This window comes from Syngnathus leptorhynchus, chromosome 3 (assembly GCF_054491065.1).
Source record: "Syngnathus leptorhynchus isolate UIUO chromosome 3, UIUO_Slep, whole genome shotgun sequence".
Lineage (NCBI taxonomy): Eukaryota > Metazoa > Chordata > Actinopteri > Syngnathiformes > Syngnathidae > Syngnathus > Syngnathus leptorhynchus.
In genome coordinates, this window is record NC_141197.1 from 5,422,614 (window position 1) to 5,443,383 (window position 20,770).

The window sequence follows — 20,770 nt, forward strand, 5'->3', positions numbered from 1 at the left end:
ATCTTTAATCTGATGTACCTGTAAAGATTTTAGGTGCAAACTGTTTACCAGATGATTTCTACCTTATTTTAACCGCACAATGAATCTCACCTAATTAGTCCAATCGGCTGGTATTTGTAGAAGACACTATAGCTGGCCCATTCCTCATATAGTGTCTGTGAAGAGAAACAGTCAGTGACCATTCCAACTATTAAACATAAACATAATTATGCACTAAATTAACTTGACAATTGATACAGTCACTTGAGCAATTTTACAATACCTGCTGACCAATGGTTATTAAATTCAGTCTTTTAAACCTACTGACTATTGAGAAATATATGATAATTTCTGGACTATAAGATGCACCTGACTATATGGACCAGGGTTTTTTGAAGGGAAGGAAGGGGAAAGACACAGACGGACCCACAGACAGCAGACAGGAAACCGAAGTCCACTAGGACACGGAACAGATTCTGACTGTGAGCCTCCACACAAGACCGGGGGAAATGGACGAGCAGGACAGGAACACTAGGCACGGACACGGACGGAAAGCAACAGGAGACACCCACAGGGAGAAACACACGGGCAGGGTTTAAATACATGGGATAACAAGAGGGAGCAGGTGACAGACATTTGTGTCGATGAGAACCAGAACCCCGTTAACACGTTAGACCAAACATGCGCTGGCACTAAAATTAAGTTACACCGAGCGCACGGGTGTCAGTCTACCAAAGCAAGGTCCTTTGTATGTATGCACATCTACGGAAAAGATTGAGTGGTGAAACAAGCTCAAATTTGCAAATATTCCTTACATTGTCTGTTTTTAATATTTATTTGAACTAATAACATGTGTCAAGTAATTAGACTGATTAAAATTATTTACATGAGTCAGTTTTGGTTACCTTTCTGTCACTGGGTTTGGCATTGACTCCTATCTCCCCCTGTAACATTTAAACACTGGTAAATTCAATATCTTAAGCACTTTTTTTGTTTGAGGCTGCAAATATCACATAAAATAGTTGCAAAATTATGCAGCTCATGGAGCCTTCATTATTGTCCTTTAAATGTTCTCAAGCCTTATTTGGGCATTGATGTTGATACTCACATCATGAGGCGGATAACCAGCTGTATAAACACCATTGGCAAGCAGACTGGTGAACCCTGTGAAAATCAATATCATAAACATAACACTCAGGATACCCATTGTCGAGTTACATGGTGGATAGGATGGTAAAAGATGGTGCGTGAGTGTGTATTGGATTTGGCCCAGACGAATTGGCTAAGATGAAATTCCAAATTTCAAAGCTTGACATGGAAGACCTGAAGAAGGGGGCCTGAGTAGGGGTTACTTAAAATTAGTTCTTCAAAATTAACTATTGTTAAATTGGTAAAGGGGAATTTGTTGGTTGAACCAGTAAACCTCCATTTCCGTTCCAAATTTCACCAGAAGATGGTGCCAAAGTCAAATTGACCTAACATAGTAAATTAATAATTTAAAAAGTCAGCGATTAGATGAAGACTTGTTCTGAAGCACAGCAACACACAATTTGAATATTTTAAATTGCTAACTAGGGAAGCCCATGCTCATCGTTAGGTAATGAGAATGAGACATGTTAATCACAGTTAGAGTAAGATGCAATATACCTTATTTTATTCTGCTTTGCAATATTGTATAGTTAGTAGCAACTTGAGCAGCATCATAGCACTGTTGTTTCATTTAAACATGAAGGTATTAAGAGTTGAGGAAGGACAAGGGGTTGATAGTGATACCGTGGGTGGAAGACTGCAATCCCACGCTTGAGCTTTACCTAGAGATCACCAGCTTGTCAAAATACGTTTTGAAGCTACTTGAGTTGGGGTTTGGTTTTTTGGGACGTCGGGGGCCGTCCCTTGTGGGGGTGGGGGGTACTGTCACGACTCGTCCCCGGTTGTTTTATTATGTGTAGGTTGTCATTATTTCTGTCTGTGTACTCGCCCCTCCCTTACTGTGTCTACTCACAATCTATGTACTAATCACAGTCACCTGCCTCTTGTTACCTGTCGCATATTTAAGTCCTGTCTGCGTGTCACACGCTTGTCGGATTATTTCTTGTCTCACGTCTCTGTTAGTTCTGATTTTGTTTGCCAGCCCTGTCGGTCAGTCCCGTTGATATTTGTTAAGCCGTTAAGTTATGTTAGTTGCCAGTTCTGTTAGTCTCTCTTCCAACTACCTTTTCCCTTCACTAAACCCTGGTCCAAGCTGCATTTGGTCGCCCTGCTCATTCCGATTCGTGACAAAAAAAATACTTCATAATCACAAAATAATATTCCACAGTCATTTTGTTGTTTGAGATCACTGTGAGTCGGCGGCGCGTACACGCAGTAGTGTTAGTAGCAAGTAGACAGAGGTTTCACCAGTAGTCCATGGGTTATTTTGCCTTTTCCTGCGCAGAGTCGGATCTGATCTGACCTTAGCGTCGCTTTAGACCTTGGTGTGCCAACATTTGAATGAGGAAGTGTCTGTATCATTGATTATCTTGCAAACAGACACCTGTGTGCTCATAAACTGGGAAGGGACAGGGAAGAACTCGCTTGCACTCGATCATGAGCGCTCGCTCATGTGTGCGTTCCCGTTCGTTCGCGTTTCATTTCTGTGGCTCGCTCCGGGGCGCGCAGGTCCCCACGACATGCGAGCGGGCCACATATTGATTTTATGACACAAAAAAATATATGAACCACGATGTTGTTGCTGTATACAACTCAGTCACAGTTGTGCTTTTTGTGATAGCAAAAGAAACATATAGAATGTGTAATCATGGAGGTGCATGATGTAAATTGCTGGTTGAAATTGGGGTGGGACTAGATAAGCAAAATTGATTCATCCCATTGCCCAATCAGCGAGTCATGTGTTCAGTGGATGAAATGAAATTGTGATGAATGGTGACAAAGTACCGTATTTTCTGCACCATAAGGCGCTTTGGGTTAAAAGGCGCAGACTCAATTGCGGAGTCTATTTTGTATTTAATTCACACATAGGGCGCATGCATGCCATGACTTACGGTAAACAAACAAAAAAACGTCACGGGAGCTAGACAGTGAGTTCTTTGTTCGACTGTTTAACCATGTACTGTACTCACATTGTTGTTAATCGATATTCATACGCAAGTCCTCATCTTCTGTATCCAAATTAAACAGTTGGGCAAGTTCACCATTAAACATGCCAAGTTCGTTCCCGTCGTTGTCACGTTGCTCTTCTGCAATGATCCTGGCTTTCCAGAAAGCTCTAATTGCGCCTCGTAAGCATGTCTCGTTGTCTATGCCATTTTAGAGGGTCCTAATGCTGTTTTCTTTCCACAAACGATAGTATTTATTTATCAATGGCGCCAGAGGTATGTGTTATGTACAGTCCTCTGATTGGTTTATCACCCCAATCTACGTAAAACATAATGTTCTGTGATTAGTTTATCGGGTCTACAGATTACTCCTGTATATTACGTCTCTGTGCGGATAATTGGTTCCAAGACCACCCGCGATATGTGAAAATCTGCGAAGTAGTATCAACCTCTCATTTTTAACATATGTAAATTTTATGTGTATCAATAAATGTATATTACACCATATAAGTGCATATGTTATCATTAGAACATTTAAGAATAGTTTCAAACATGTAATACTATATTAATAGTATGAATGACATACAGAAAATAATGTATAAATAATATAAGTATAAATATGATACGTGTCATGCACACAGACATCTACATATGCGTAGATGTAGCTAAAGTATACATACTGTAAGTAACATTTTTTATGAAGATATCATCTTTTTTATAACAATCTACAAGTGTATATACTGTAAATGTGTTTAGAGCTCTTATTATTATAAAAAAATTATAACACGGTACGATACTGTAAATATGTTTTTAGAACTCTATTATTATACCAACCTTTTTTATAAGAAGGTACAATACAGTAAATATGTTTTTAAAACTCTTTCTATTATACCAACTTCTTTTTATAACAAGGTACAAGTGTACGTACTGCAATTATGTGGGCACTTCCTGCCTTCTGCTGGCGTGCGGGCAAGTTTGGTGCCATAATTCCTCAATTCAAAATTTGTTTAATGTTTTAAGGCAACCTCCTAGCTGGAATACCCTTGTTTTCACTGACTGCATGCTCTTTTTGTGTTATATTTTATAATTGGTCAACACACCACCTTATCAGTAAGACTTTCTGAGGGTCTTTTTTGTCAGGTGAACAAATAAGAGCAGCAGATATTTACATGGCATAAATAATACAAAATGACACAATAACGTGAAAAAAAAACTGTCCTGAAGAATGACGGTAATGTGAAAAATTATTACCCAATGAGTACAAGGCCCTGGTACATCTTGTCCTTTTGAGCAATTCATACACCTGGTAAAACAGGAAATAAACACATTACACATTATACATCTCTTCATATTGCACTCCTTGAAGTTAATCATAATCATACTTACTTAAGGTATTTGGAAACCGTAAAATAAATACACATGTTCAAGTAACAATAGATAATGTCAATATTGAACAAGTTTCTGAGATCAAATTTTTAGGAGTAATATTAGACAATAAATTCAGTTGGAACCTCATACAAGATATGTTAGAACCAAAGTAGCAAGGAGTATTGCAGTACTGTGGAATGCAAAGCATATTCTGGAGCAGAGAATGTTGTATATTCTGTATTGTTGTCTTGTCTTACCATATTTGACTTACTGTGTGGAGATATGGGGAAATGCATACATAAGCACTTTAAAACCATTAATTATACTTCAGAAAGAAGCTATGAGAATTGTACACAAGATTGGATTCCGAGATCATACAAATAATTTGTTTTTAAAATCAAACGCTTTAAAGCTAACGGACTTATTCAAATTTAGACTGACACAGATAATGTATCGAGCAAAGACTCAAAAACTCCCAGGGAACATTAAAAAATGATTTATTGAAAAAGATAAGGGATATAATTTGAGAGGAAAAGGTAATTTTGATAAGGGGTATGCTCGCACCAATCTCAAGAGCAGGTGCATATCATCCTATGGCAGGCATGTCCAAAGTCCGGCCCGCGGGCCAATTTCGGCCCGTGGTCAAATTTCATCAGGCCCGCAGCCTCTGTGATAAAATCTTTAGTATGTGGCCCGCCGCCATTGTTTACCAGCGGTTTAATACACACGTACCAAAGCTATTTTATATTTATGCCGCAGAAATGTAATCTCGCGCGACCCGGCGTGATTTCACAGCGAGAACATGACTCCAGCTGTCCTGCTATGCGGAGCATGCGCAAGTCAAATGCGGAAATAAACCCGTTGTAAAAAGGATACGTGCGAACCGGCTGCGTGAACCCTGTGTGAAATGTTCATGAGGCGAAAATAATTTTAAACTCATGTAAATTTAAGGTATTTCATACAGTTTGTTCAATGTTATCGTATTTTATGTATTACTTATAACTCCTGTTTAAAATGTTCATGAGGCGAAAATAATTTTAAACTCATGTAAATTTAAGGTATTTCATACAGTTTGTTCAATGTTATCAGACTCTTCAGATATGAATGAAAGGCAGAATTTGTGTTTTTAGAGTTGTTCACCTCTGCCTGAGTGGCTTATATTTGGTTATTTTGTCATTTAAAAAATAAAGACAATTGGGAGAATGAAATTTGTTTTATAACAGTGTTTATTTGGATGTAATTGTAGTTAAAAAAATGTCCGAAAAAACTACTGGCCCCCGGGCCCCTTCACTTTATCAAATCTGGCCCTCCTTTCAAAAAGTTTGGACACCCCTGTCCTATGGAGTAACTGTATGGAATGGGCTAGAAGATAAAATGAAGGAAAGCAGAAATATAGTTCGATTTAAAAAAATGTATAAAGGAATGATATTTGCTAATTACCCAAAAGAGGAAAATGTTGGTGTCAAACCTCTGGATTATAAATTGTTTTTTTTGTTTTTCTCTTGTTCTTTTGTATTTTAATGTTCTCACTTGGAACTACCAAATTTTCCAGACTATGAGGTGCACCGGATTATAAAGCGCACCTTCAATGAATGGCCCATATTAAAACTTTGTCCATATATAACGCACACCAAATTATAAGGCGCATAAAATAGAAGCTATATTGCAACAAACTGAGGTTGACTAGGGTTGCGGTATGCATCCACTAGCCAATAACCAATGAGCCCTTGTAAACAATCGCGTTTCTCAAACTATCTCCTATAAAATGATCGGAACGGACTAAAGTTCGATCTAACACATTAGTACTGCTTACCTATGCTTCCCTTCCATATCGATCTGTAAATTTACTCGAAACATTAACATAGCAGCCTATTTTGACATGAAATAGCCTCGTGCGTATAGCAGCTATCACTATAGCATTAGCCACCCGCAAACTCCCATGAGCCTCAGCTCGCAGACTCCCATGAGCCTCAGCAAAGTGTAAACAATCGCGTTTCTCAAACGAGAACCTATAAAATGATCAGAACCCCCCCACCCCACGCAAAATTTAAGGAAAATAGTCTGTTTCATTTGTGCTTCGTATGTGCTGGTTTGTGCTGTAAAAATTTTCGTTTGTGTAGCAACAATTTTTGAGTTATAAAAGATTATTTTAAAACGTCATCCAGAGTTCACCCATATGCTCAAAATGAACCCAAAATGGTACCATTTGTTTGTGCTTTGTTTGTGCTGGTTTGTGCTGCAAAAATTTTCGTTTGTGCTGCGCCGGTTACGTAGATATTAGACATTTATTTTAGTTTTTTTGAGAAAATTTAACAATTTTTGAGTTATAAAAGATTATTTTAAAACGTCATCCAGAGTTCACCCAGCCCCCATTTTCCTCCAAATGGACCCAAAATGGTACCGTTCCTTTGTGCTTCATTTGTGCTGGTTTGTGCTGCAAAAACCAGCTCAGTGGCCTAGTAGTAGAGTGTCCGCCCTGAGACTGGAAGGTTACGGGTTCAAACCCCGGCCGGGTCATACCAAAGACCATAAAAATGGAACCCATTGCCTCCCTGCTTGGCACTCAGCATTAAGGGTTGGAATTGGGGGGTTAGATCACTAAATGATTCCCGAGCGCGGCACCGCTGCTGCTCACTGATCCCCTCTCCCCCAGGGGATGGATCAAAATCACATGGGGATGGGTTAAATGCAGAGGACAAATTTCACCACACCCAGATGTGTGTGTGACGATGATCATTGGGACTTTAGCTTTAAAAAGTTTTGTTTGTGCTGCCACGGTTTTTCAAATATTACACATTGAATTTATAGCGATGACGTCACCGTATTTCGTTGCGAATTTCAAGCTCCAGAAATGCTCCTGATGCAGAACGAATACAAGGTAAATATGTTTTTCGCCTTTTTTTTTTCTTTTTAGTTTACAGAAAACTTTTACTGCGGGAAATTGCTTTTACTACGAGGATATTTCTGTAATTATGTTTTTATCGTGCTCATTGATTAATTTCCTTATCAATAAGCCTATATGATCATTTTTTTCAATTACATCTGACGTGAAAAAGGTTCACCACAACCTAAATACCTGGTGAGTCTATGTCTGTTCCAAAACATTAATTAATGCAACAATTAATACATGTATGTGAAATTTTCGATTGGCCTGAGGCAGAGAGAGTCAGGAAGGCTGAGTCCCTCTTCAGCAGCAGTCTAAAGATAAGCCATGCCACAGGTCTGCAGGACCGCAATGTTTGCACAAACAAGTGAAACTTGCCTTGTTACTTGTTGGCTTAAACTGGAGTACTGTGAGGAGCATTGTTTTATAAAATAAACACTTGGGATATTCCTCATTGCGCTCTCAATTACAGTGGAGATGTGGCATTGTGCATCAATTTGGAGAGCACCAGAGATCAGGAGGACAGGTTTGAATATTTCCCCCAGCAGTTCTGCCCTCTGTGAGTATACCTGTGGGTTCACACCATGTGTTGTGATGGTTTTCACCAGGAGGATAGCATTAACATCATGCATGCTTCTCTGACAGCATCTACACGACTGGGAGACTGGAGCTGGTATGCCCTGTCATAATGCCCTGATACAGGAAGATGTAGCTAGACATGCCATTCGGTCTCATCAGTTTTTTAACTATTGAGCCAGTTGCATCAACACATAATATTGGGTGAGATTTCTTTAAGCTCTTGTACACATGCATTTGTGTTTGACTCCAATAGTGACAGAAAAACTTGTCAAGTCCAATGTCTTTGATGCTGTCACTGTGAGGTGCACTGTATTTCAACATCTGCAATGAGAAAATGGGATTTTTGTCACCTAATGCCAAATCATTTTTCTCTTGCTTTACCTTGCGCAGGGTGGCCTAATTTGGCTGGTGGCTTGGCTCAGAGTCTTCGAAGTCAATCAGTTTATTTGCCTGTGATGCCTGCCATACATGTGGTTCCATCCTGCCCTCACAAAGTTCCTTGGCTACCTGCACACGCAACTGTCCACATAGAAACCACTTTGAGCTACCAGTGTGTAGGGAGTCATCACTGTTCTTAATGAAACAGTTCAATATTATTGGCCTGTTAATTTCTGGCTCTCCGCCACAATTAATGTTGAGAAGGCCATGACACTCCTTGCAGTATCCTCTGATTTTGATACACTTATTTGAGACCAATGGATAGACCTTGGCTCTTTTAAAAACAAATGTGCAAGGAATTTTGACTGTTTTCCAGATTTGTTCATTTATGATGTGGGTCCAGGTGCCAGGCTTCCAAATTGTATATTCTCTTTTTTGGGTTCGACAGTTCTTATCTTTGTATTCAGCCTTTTCCGGAATAAATTCCATCCACTTGTCAAAGGGAATATGAAGCTGAAATGAAATGTGGTGTTTGTAATTTTATATTGTATGAACTCGTTGTTGTTTTTTTATTATTATTATTATTTTTTTTACACATTTACTTACATTGGTCGATGGTCATTTCCCAGAAAAAACACTTTCTGTCACTCACTGTTATTAAATCTTCGGAGATAGTTGTGCATTTGTCGCTTGAAAAAGTTACGTGTCGTTATTTTTTGCCACCCTGTTGCCACATGTCTTACCGGCCTGCAGAGGTCACTTTGCATGGTCATTAGTTGGATAATAATCACAAAACAAATGGTTAATTAATGATGTATGGAGACAGAAAATAAATTAATATTAAATAAATGACTAATTGAATGATTCACTGAGCGCAAACAAATTTATATGCGGCACAAACAATTGGTACCATTTTGGGTCCATTTGGAGTTAAATGGGGGCTGAGTGACGACAAACGAAACTTTTTGCAGCACAAACGAAGCACAAGAACGGTACTATTTTGGGTCCATTTGGAAGTAAATAGGGGAGCGGGGCTACGTGACGTCATCGCTATAAAATAAATGTCTAATACCTACGAAACCACAGCAGCACGAACGAAACTTTTTGCAGCACAAACCAGCACAAACAAACGGTACCATTTTGGGTTCATTTTGAGCAGATGGTGGGCTGGGTGAACTCTGGATGACCTATAAAATAGTCTTTTATAACTCGAAAATTGTTGCTGCACAAACGAAAATTACAGCACAAACGAAGCACAAACGAACTGTACCATTTTGGGTCCATTTGGAGGAAAATGGGTGGCTAGGTGACATCAACGCTATAAAATAAATGTCTAATATCTACGAAACCGGAGCAGCACAAACAAAACCTTTTGCAGCACAAACGAAGCACAAACGAACGGTGCCATTTTGGGTTCATTTTGAGCAGATGGGGGGCTGGGTGAACTCTGGATGACCTATAAAATAATCTTCTATAACTCGAAAGTCGTTGCTGCACAAACGAAAATGTTTACGGCACAAACCAGCACAAACGAAGCACAAACAAAACAGACTATTGGGCCAGCTTCACGCAGGTACTAAAGTTCGATCTAACGCATTGGTAATGCTTACCTATCTTTCCCTTCCATATCGATCCGTAAATTTACTCGAAACATTTACAGAGCAGCCTATTTTGACGTGAAATAGCCTCGTGCGTATAGCAGCTATCACTATAGCCTTAGCCACCCGCAAACTCCCATGAGCCTCAACTTGCAGACTCCCATGAGCCACAGCAAAGTGTAAACAATCGCATTTCTCAAACGAGCTCCTATAAAATGATCGGAACTGACTAAAGTTCGATCGAACACATTGGTACTGCTTACCTGTGTTTCCCTTCCATATCGATCCGTAAATTTATTAGAAACATGAACAGAGCAGCCTAATTTGAGATGAAATAGCCTCGTGCGTATAGAAGCCATCATTATAGCATTAGCCACCCGTAAACTCTCATGAGCCTCGGCAAAGTGTAAACAATCGCGTTTCTCAAATGAGCACCGATAAAATGATCGGAAATGACTAAAGTTCGATCTAACACAAACTCCATAAATTTACTCAAAACATTAACAGAGCAGCCTATTTTGAAATGAAATAGCTTCATGGGTACAACAGCGATTCAGTGACGGCCCCTGACCACAGTTGCCGTTATGCGACCTTGTAATTTACTAGTCGTACTAAAACGTACTGAAATATTTTGGCAGTACACTGTGTACAACCAGTATGGATTAACAAATTCATAAATTGATCCATATATAAGGCGCACCGGACAATAAGGTGCACTGTCGGCTTTTGAGAAAATTTTAGGTTTTTAGGTGCGGCTTAAAGTCTGGAAAGTACGGTAAGTGATGGATAGGGGTAGGACATGATAAGCTTAGGCTTCTTCCTACTCTGTTTTGAACAGTGATGTATATTGTTTGTTTTTTATTCTTTAAATCATGTACAAAATAAAGATTCATTCATTCATCATTTATACTTACAATTGAACTCCTTGTCTTGCTGTCAAAGAAACTATCTCTGTCAGACAGATCGAATCTAGAGACGAAACCCCATAACAAAACTTATGTTAGACACTTTTTATATGCATGATAGAATATATATATATATATATATATATATATATATATATATATATATATATATATATATATGTAGAAGTTTGCAGATGACACAGCTATTGTTGGCTGTATTAGAGATGTTTGACACAAAGTTATTATGGAAACGACCAGTGTTTTAAGTCAGGTGAAGATTTTACTCACAGGTGTGCCTTCTCTCTGGAAAAAGGGTGTAAAAGTGATTTCACACTTTTTGGCTTGTTGGTGTCCACTTTTGGGTGCAATGGAGATGTGACTTTGTGAATGAACAGTCGGATCTTTTCCACAATATTACTTCCTTGTTTAACTTCAAAAACCTAAAAGGGGCACAAGACGAGTGAAATAGTGTTAATTTGAACTGAAAATTGGTTGTGTTTATTTATATTTCATTTAATGTGACCAGTGCCTTCAAAGAATGAAAGTTCATGAACCTGTTCATATTTTGGACGAACGTGAACTGAATGTAGCGCATTTTTGCTTTGTGAACGTTTCTGTGAACGCGCTCATTGTGGGGCCAATAAACGGTTTTGAAAGATGCCAGATTCAAGTATGTTTGTTCAAGGTTGCCAGGTATTTTCTCTTAGACTTCAAACTAAAACCTAGCTAAACACACTTTAAACAAGGCCTACGCGGGGAAAGAATATTAGGAATCCCAGCCACAATCAGTCGCACAGCGCATGCGTCATTAAAATGTGCTGTGTGCTGAGAGGAGTGAGAACAAACCACAATGAGACTTCAGTTGATGTAAACTCAGTCACATGACGAGCAGATCCACTCGCCTTTTCTTTTCAAACGGCACTAATAAGGTATCATACTATGAGAGCATTCAGATATTTTAGAAGTTGGAGTGCTCTCAATGAAAAAACTCATGAGATTGTTTTTTTGTCATTGTTTTAGTAATTTATTTGGGCTTTGCACCTTTACCTTTGCAGTATGTACATATATCTACCTACCTACCTACCTACCTACCTACCTACCTACTACGTACCTCCATACATACATACATACGTACGTACGTACCTACCTACCTACCTACCTACCTACCTACCTACATATATATATATATATATATATATATATATATATATATATATATATATATATATATATCGTCTTATATTCGTGCCAATACATTATCCCTTTGTTATTTAAATGCTTAATACAAATGATCTGTCCATCTGATGCAACCACTTAAAACGTTTATTTGAACAACTAATAAAAATGAATGTCATTTTCCTTTGGTGGCCAAACGCACCTTTTGGGTTCCAGGGGGCGACATTCCCTTCCTCCGGCTTTTAGTCCACCTGTGACTTTTGCTCCCTCATTTCCCCGCGGAGGGATTTTTTTTTTTTGAAAAAGACAAAGTTCAGCATCCCTTCTTTGGTGGTGAGGTAAACACAAATAACCTTTGTGCAATACAATATATATATATATATATATATATATATATATATATATATATATATATATATATATATATATATATATATATATATATATATATTGGCACGAATATAAGACGATGTTTTTTGCATTGAAATAAGACTGAAAAAGTGGGGGTCGTCTTACATTCGGGGTCTCGACATTATACCCACTTTCACTTGTGCGCAGCGGTAAGTTAAAGGTTGCTGGTATTGACTGAGTATGTTGCTGTGATCGTGTGCGTTTTTGAAAGAAAATGAGTATATACATTTCATTGTTACTACTGTCCACTGTTGTGCCGTTTGTCCAATCGCGGTTTGCTTTGTGTGCGCGGCGTTTGACAGCTCGACTGAGTATGTTATACACTGCTCATAAAAATTAAAGGAACACTGTGAAAACACATCAGATTTCAATGGTGAAAAAAAAGTTGGATATCTTTATTGATATGGACAGTTTAATGTCTCAGGAACAAAAGGATGCCACATCTTTTGATGGAAATAAAAGTTTTCAGCCTACAGAAGGCTCAGTCTATAGACACCCCAAAAATCAAAGTGAAAAAATGATGTGACAGGCTCATCCATTTTGCCTAAATTCAATTTCTGCAATTCAAAACTCTTTTCAATATCTTGTGTAGCCCCCACATGCTTGCATGCATGCTTGACAACGTCGCGGCATGCTCCTAATGAGACGACGGATGGCGTCTTGTGGGATGTCCTCCCAGATCTGTCTAAGGGCATTAGTGAGCTCCTGCAAAGTCTAACGAGCAACCTGGCGGCGTCTGATGGACCGAAACATTATGTCCCAAAGGTGTTCTATCGGGTTTAGATCAGGTGATCGTCTGGGCCATTCAATTGTGTCAATTCCTTCATCCTCCAGATACTGGCTGCATACTCTTGCCACATGAGGCCGGGAATGTCGTGGATCAGGAGGAACCCAGGACCTACTGCACCAGCGTCTGACCATGGGTGCAAGGATTTTATCCCGACACCTAATGGCAGTCAGACTGCCGTTCTCTAGCCTGTAGAGGTCTGTTCGTCCCTCCATGGAAATGCCTCCCCAGACCATCACTGACACACCACCAAACCGGTCATGCTGAATGATGTTGCAGGCAGCATAGCGCTCTCCTTGGCTTCTCCAGACCCTTTCACGTCTATCACAGGTGGTCAGGGTAAACCTGCTTTCATCTGTGAAAAGCACAGGGCGGCAGTGGCGGACTTGCCAATTCTGGTGTTCTATGGCAAATGCCAATCAAGCTCCACGGTGCTGAGTAGTGAGCATAGGGCACACTACAGCACGTTGTGCCATGAGGCCACCCTCGTGAGGTCTGTTTCTGACGGTTTGGGCAAAAACATTCACACCAGTAGCCTGCTGAAGGTCATTCTGTAGGGCTCGGGCAGTGCTCAACCGGTTCCTCCTTGCACAAAGCAGCGGATATCAGTCCTGCTGATGGGATGAGGACCGTCTACGGCCCTGTGCAGCTCTCCTAGAGTAACTGCCTGTCTCCTGGAATCTCCTCCATGCTCTGGAGATAGTACTGGGAGACACATCAAATCTTGCAACAGCACGCATGGATGTGTCCTCCTGGAGGAGTTGGACAGTCTGCGCAACTTCAGGAGGGTTAAGAAATCACCTCAGGCTTCCAGTCATGATAATGACTCTTGCTAAAGCCAACACTTGTGAAAAAACAGTTAAAAAAGATCAAGAGGGAGGGGCTTGAAATGGCCTCCACCTGCAAAACCAGTCCTGTTTTGGGGACCATCTCGTTGTTGCCCCTCTAGTGTATCTGTTGTTAATTCCATCAACACCAATGCAGCTGTAAATGATTAACAACCCCCTCTGCCACGTGCCTGACCAAAACCTTATCAGAAAAGTGTAATTGAATTCATGCCATACCCTGATAAAAAACTGTTCCTTTAATTTTTTTGAGCAGTGTACATTTCATTGTTACTACTGTCAAATGTTGTGCCATTTGTCCGATCGCGGTTTGCTTCGTGTGCACGCCTTTTGATTGACACCTCCGGCACGCTCCTATAGGTTTGCCTCACATCAGTTAGTTGTACTAAGTTCAATTTGTTTTCACTTGTCTATCACTTCACTGGTTCTTTTATCACAAATAGGAAATTGTAGGTTGCATTACCTGACATGTTTCGGCTTGTACTTTCGCCTTCAGTTGCATTACCTGACCTGTTTCGGCTTGTACTTCCGCAGGTCAGGTAATGCAACCTAAAATATCTTGTTTGTGCTAAAAGAACCAGTTAAGTGATTTGCCTCACATCGTACGAGTAGCCATTACGCAGCGGCTCGGCGACTAACGGTTACCAGCAAATGTATTTTGTTGTCTCGATCGATAACTTACGTTAGGGTTTACAAATTATCTTGATCGTATGATTATGTTGGAATGTAGACTAGAATTATTCACTTTGTTAAACCCTTTACCTTTCCTTGACTCTGAAAAGTTTAGTAACCATTTAGTTGTTGAAACTTTCCAAATGGTGTGGAAACATTCTTGCTTAGTTAGTCATCTAAAATGCTCCACTAGTTTCTGTTTCCACAACCTTGTAAAACAATGAGCTGGGACCCTCCGCACTGATTAACCAGTTGCTGAGGTGACCATGTCCAATGTCACCCCAACCCTACTTGTTCTCAACAAATATGCTCTTGTAAGAGACTAACGGCAGACTTTGTTCGAACATTGCTGTACCTACGTACAGTAACGAACAAATTCTCCACTTGCAAGTGCTTAAAGGGCATACTGTCTCTTGTGTGGTTCTTGCAAAATAAGTTAGAGTGGGAACATCTCGAACAACTTATGTTTGGTGTGTTGCAGAGAGAATTTCATTTGTGGTTATTTCTTATTATTTTTTGCCAATATTTCAGTAAAGCAATCAAAACTGAACCAGGTCTTCCCTCCTGTGTTCTGACCGACACCCGGGGGCGAAAGGAGCATAACCATCCGAGCCAACCCCCTATACAGTCCTCAGGTTCCCCAACAATAGCGGTAGCAGTTTGCATTGTTTTATTGCGATGTTTTTCCTTATTCAGATTCGTTTCAAGACTACAGTTACAGTTAGACTTCAGTTTGATGGTTCATGCAGTTATTGCAATTTTGTTGTTTTATCACAGTAGATTGGTTTATTTACATTTCAAAAACCAGAAGCCATTCATTTACAAATGTGATTGCACTTTCGTTTACATATGTAAATGTTTAGATATTAAGATGTGATAGACAGTTTTTGCATGATTTGAATGAGGCAAAATATAAGTCTGCTTTATTGTCAATTTCTTCACGTGTTAAGACACACAAATCATCATCATCATCGGTTTAAAGTCCACTTTCCAGGCGCCGCTGGGTTGAACTGGATTCTCGATATGGCTGTCTTCCATATACGGTGACATTACACAACACATACAAGCAAATCAAAGTCAAAGTCAGCTTTATTGTCAATTTCTTCACGTTAAGACACAAAGAGATTGAAATTACGTTTCCCACCGTCCCACGGTGACTAGACACGCTACACAACACATACAAGCAAATAGCACAAAGAGTAAAAACGAATAGACAAGAGCGATGAATAAGTAATAATAACCCAAATAAATAAACAATAAATAAATAAATAAATAAATAAATAAATAGATAAATAAGAGGAGCAAAATGGAGCAAGCGTGCATACAGCAGACAGCCAGAATAAAGCGCAAAAGAACAGGACATGATGTAGCCGAGGGCGGAGGGGGGGGAGAATTAAGGATCCTGACAGCTTGGAGTACGAAGCTCTTGGCGAGTCTGGTGGTGCGGGAGCACAGGCATCTCTACCTCTTCCCAGAGGGCAGAAGATCAAACAAAGAGTAAGCGGGGTGACTCACATCACACCCAATCGCGGTCGCCTTGCGGGTGAGACAGGAGGTGTAAATGTCCTTCAGGGAGGGGAGTGAAGCGCCAATGATCTTGCTAGTTATGTTCACTATGCGCTGCAGGGCCTTCATGTTGTATTCAGTGCAGCTACCACCCCACACAGCGATACAACTGGAGAGGACGCTCTCAATGGTGCCACGGTAGAATGTGGTCATGACGGCAGGAGGAGCACTTGCTCGCCTGAGTTTCCGCAGAAAGTACAGGCGGCGCTGAGCTTTGTTCGCCAGCAACGCAGCGTTGGTGGTCCAGGAGAGGTCCTCACTGATGTGCACCCCCAGGAATCTGGTGCTGCTCACTCTCTCCACCACAGCACCGTCAATGGTCAGCGGCAGGTGTTGGGTGTGACCCTTCCGGAAGTCAACAACAATCTCCTCGGTCTTGCTGACGTTAAGCAGGAGGTTGTTGTCCCTGCACCACGTGGCCAGAAGGTTGACCTCCGACCTGTATTGAGTCTCGTCGCCCCTGGTGATGAGACCCACCACAGTCGTGTCGTCGGCATATTTCAGCACGCTGTTGCTGCTGTAGGTTGCACTGCAGTCATGTGTCAGTAGGGTGAAGAGCAGCGGACTGAGCACGCAGCCTTGAGGGGCCCCCGTGCTCAGTGTGAAGCTGCCGAAGACATTGTCGCCAACACGTACTACCTGAGGCCTCTGACAGAGGAAGTCCAGTAGCCAGTTGCAAAGGTAGGTACTGAGGCCCAGCTTGTCGAGTTTGCAGATGAGATGCTGTGGAACAATGGTGTTGAACGCAGAACTGAAGTCCACAAACAGCAATCTCACATACGAGTCTCTGTTCTCCAGGCGGGTGAGGGCAGAGTGGAGGGGAGAGCAGATGGCATCCTCAGAGGACCGATTGGCTCGGTACGCAAACTGAAAGGGGTCTATGGTGGGAGGAAGAACAGATCTGAGAACATGACAAGCCGCTCAAAGCACTTCATGACGACGGGGGTCAGTGCCACAGGGCGGTAATCATTGAAGCAGGAAGGAGCAGGATTTTTTGGCACCGGTATGATGGTAGCAGCCTTGAAACATGACGGGACGATGGCCTGCTGCAGGGAAATGTTAAAGATGTCCGTGAAGACATCCATCAGCTTCTCAGGGCAGTCCTTCAGCGCTTGACCCGGGCTGTTGTCCGGGCCCGCCGCCTTACGGGCGTTGATAGCGGCAAGTGTCCTCCTCACGCTAACGGCAGAGAGGCACAGGGGCTGCTCATTCGGAGGGGGAGGGGTCTTCAGCGGGCAAGTGCTGTTCTGAGCGTCGAAGCGAGCAAAGAAGCGGTTCAGTTCGTTAAGCAGAGGGACGTCACCCTCACAGCTCTGCGGCGCGGGCTTGTAGTCCGTGGTGGTCTGAATGCCTTGCCACAGGCTCCGAGCATCCCTGCTGTCTTTGAAGTGGGTGGCAATCTTGGAAGAGAATGCCTTTTTTTCTTCCTTGATGCCCCAGGACAGGTTCGCTCTAGCTCAGGGGTGTCAAACGTACGGCCCGCGGGCCGGAACCGGCACGCCAAGGGGTTCAGTCTGGCCCGGGGGATAAATCTGCATCATTAGAAAAAAAAGAATGAACTTCATTTTCTTTCGAATCTGTAGTTCCTATATTGTCCGCTAGGGCGCTGCGGCGGAACTAACAGCAGAGTGAAGCACTGATTGGTTCTATCCCTTTACCCGCTTTTTCTGTTGACGCTGGCACCCTCATCAGCGAAATGTCACTGTCAAAAAAGAGAAAAGTGGACACAGAGTGTCGGATTTTTCTGGAAAAATGAACCTCTTCCTATATGTTCACGGAGGTGAATGGGAAACCTGTGTGCTTGGTGTGCATGCAGCAAGTTTCGGTGCTTAAGGAATACAATATTCGGCGCCACTATGAAACTCAGCATGGTGAGAAATACAACCGCTTGCACGGAGAAATAAGAAAACAGAAGGTAAATGAAATGTTGGTGAGTCTGAAGAAACAGCAATCTGTTTTCACCCGGAGCCGAGAGGCCAGTGATGCTGCGGTGAAAGCCAGCTATCTAATTGCTAGCCAAATAGCATTAGCATCAAAGCCGTACTGCGAGGGGGAGTTCGTCAAAAACCGCATGCTGAAGGCTGCCGAAATTGTGTGTCCTGAGAAGAGACAAGCTTTTGCCAATATTAGCTTGACGAGAAATACCGTGGCAGACAGGATTTCGGAACTATCGACAGATTTGGACAGCCAACTGAAACGCAAAGTGGAGTCATTTCTGGCATTTTCTGTTGCAATTGATGAGAGTACTGATATTACAGACGTCGCTCAACTGGCCATATTCATTCGTGGAGTTGACGAGACTTTGACTGTCACAGAGGAGTAAGTTCCACAAAACTGTGACTAAATGTTTTGCAACATTGTACAATCACTGTGATCAGTTTTCATGCATAATCCACTTAAATAAATGTTAAACTGAGTAAAAGTGTTGTTGAAATTGCACATAATTTTCCTAAAAACTCTTAAGTTGTTCATAATATATTTAGTAAAAGGACAATTCATTTAATATAACAATTTTATCATTTACTTCTTCTCCTTTGCACTAATACAAAGAAAAAAGTGGACTTATTGTTACTTCTATGTAATTTTGCAATGGGTTTACTGTTCTGGCCCCCTCGAGATCAGATTAAGCTGTATGCGGCCCCCAGACCAAAATGAGTTTGACACCCCTGCTCTAGCCCGCTTCATCCCCAGCCCTGTAGGCTTTGTCTCTGGCCCTCAGCAGCCCCGAGGACAGACCCTGTCAGCCATGCTTTATCTCTCGAATATATAGTTATAATCATTTGTTTCAGATGTACTGTAATTATTTTCTGAAGAAAAATTAAATTTGGTGTTCAAAAAGTCTTTTTTCAAACTTGAGTCAAAAAGTCTTTTTTTCAAACTTGAGTCTTCAAAAAGAGGGGGTCGTCTCATAATCGGGGTCGCCTTGTATTCGGGCCAATACGGTATATATATATATATATATATATATATATATATATATATATATATATATATGCATACACACACAAGTCAAGTTTAAGTCAATTCAAGTTAATTTATATAGCCCTAAATCACGAACAAGTCTCAAAGGGCTTCACATACACACACAAACACACACACAATGTTACTTTCAATGTTTTGCCCAGAATTGTTTATGGAATCAAAGAGGCCATACAATACTAAATTATCTTTTTGGAGCTTTTAGCCATGTTAAAATGTTGAGTTCTCATAAATAAAAACCACCCACAAAGTGATGTTTTCTTCCGTTCACTCATCTGGGAGCATTCCCCATACCGCCCGAGCAAACTAAACAACCATGCCCAGTTTGTCACAGCAGCTATTCCTGGAACTTGAGTTGACATGCGGCTGTTCTGATTTTGGTAAATAAATTCAAAATGTTTTCTCTAATCAAGTACCGTAAAGTCAAAGTCCGCTTTATTGTCAATTTCTTCACGTCAAGGCACACAAAGATATCGAAATTACGTTTCCCACCGTCCCACGGTGACAAGACACAGTACACAACACTCACATCAAATAGCAAAAAGAGTAAAAACGAACAGACAAGAGCAACAAATAAGTAATAAGCAAATAACCCAAATAAATAAACAATAAATAAATAAATAGACAAATAAGAGCAGCAAAATGGAGCAAGCGCGCTAATAGCAGACAGCCAGATCATAGCGCAAAAGAACAGGACGTCATGTAGCAGAGGGTGGAGGGAATTCAGGATCCGGACAGCTTGGAGCACGAAGTCAGTATTCCTGGACTATAAGCCGCTACTTTTTGCACAAGCTTTGAACCCTGCAGCTTTCCGTCTGGTGCGGCATATCTACGGATTTTTCGTGATTTTTGTGATGACTAATACACATACACTTGGAAAAAGGCTGTGGACCGCTGTTGTGCGGCACCGCTTTGCTGGGCGGAGGGATATGGGACACGGTCACTGGGGAGAAGAGTGGTGTGTTGATCGCATGTCTATCTGTCAGGCAAATAGTGCCATATAACTGACACAAAGAAGAAACAGAACGAGATCAAGACGGACATTACTGAAGAAAGGAAGCTTATATACGCGAACCCTCATTATGGGGGACAAAAGAAATGTATATGATGTCGCTTTTAAGTTAAAGGCAGTCGGTTTGGCTCAACGTAGGAACTACAGCTGCTCATACATGCACTTTAGAGCTTTCTTCTGGTCACTAGGGGGCACGGCTATTGTTGATGACATCTTGTTGTGTCACCCTTTTCTTTCTTTATTGCCCAGTCACATCTACTCTGGAACTATAGTTTAATGTAACTTAGAAGTTTGTGCATGAATAAAATTTTCATGAACAGACCCTCATCATAGAAAATGCTAGAAGAAATGCATAAAAGCAACATTGAAAGAGACTGAGAAAGTGTGTGGTGAAGTATATCTGACGTTATTCCAATCCGACACTGAGGAGGAAGACTTTGATGGTTTCAGTGCACAGGAGGAAGATGAAGAGGACTCTCAGGGACTTTTACTGGTATTTTTTTTTAACCAGCCTTGTTAGTGCTGTGCTACTGTGT

At 41.1% G+C, this 20,770-nt stretch overlaps 1 protein-coding gene and 1 long non-coding RNA gene across 5 annotated transcripts in view; one reads left to right on the forward strand and one right to left on the reverse strand.

Annotated features, from left to right (window-relative positions):
• ano1a (anoctamin 1, calcium activated chloride channel a) overlaps positions 1-20,770 on the reverse strand; it is a 140,156-nt gene that overhangs the window by 85,213 nt on the left and 34,173 nt on the right. For all 4 annotated transcript variants that reach the window (XM_085906811.1, XM_085906813.1, XM_085906812.1 and 1 more), the window contains 6 exons: positions 11,075-11,226; positions 10,796-10,850; positions 4,326-4,377; positions 1,088-1,143; positions 885-923; positions 91-155 (listed from right to left, as the gene is read on the reverse strand). In XM_085906811.1, the coding sequence (XP_085762937.1) occupies positions 91-155; positions 885-923; positions 1,088-1,143; positions 4,326-4,377; positions 10,796-10,850; positions 11,075-11,226 (419 nt within the window). The remainder of the gene's footprint in view (positions 1-90; positions 156-884; positions 924-1,087; positions 1,144-4,325; positions 4,378-10,795; positions 10,851-11,074; positions 11,227-20,770) is intronic.
• Positions 7,982-8,576, forward strand: LOC147058910 (uncharacterized). The gene is made up of 2 exons (XR_015065593.1): positions 7,982-8,106; positions 8,296-8,576. It is a non-coding gene; the product is annotated as an uncharacterized LOC147058910 (long non-coding RNA).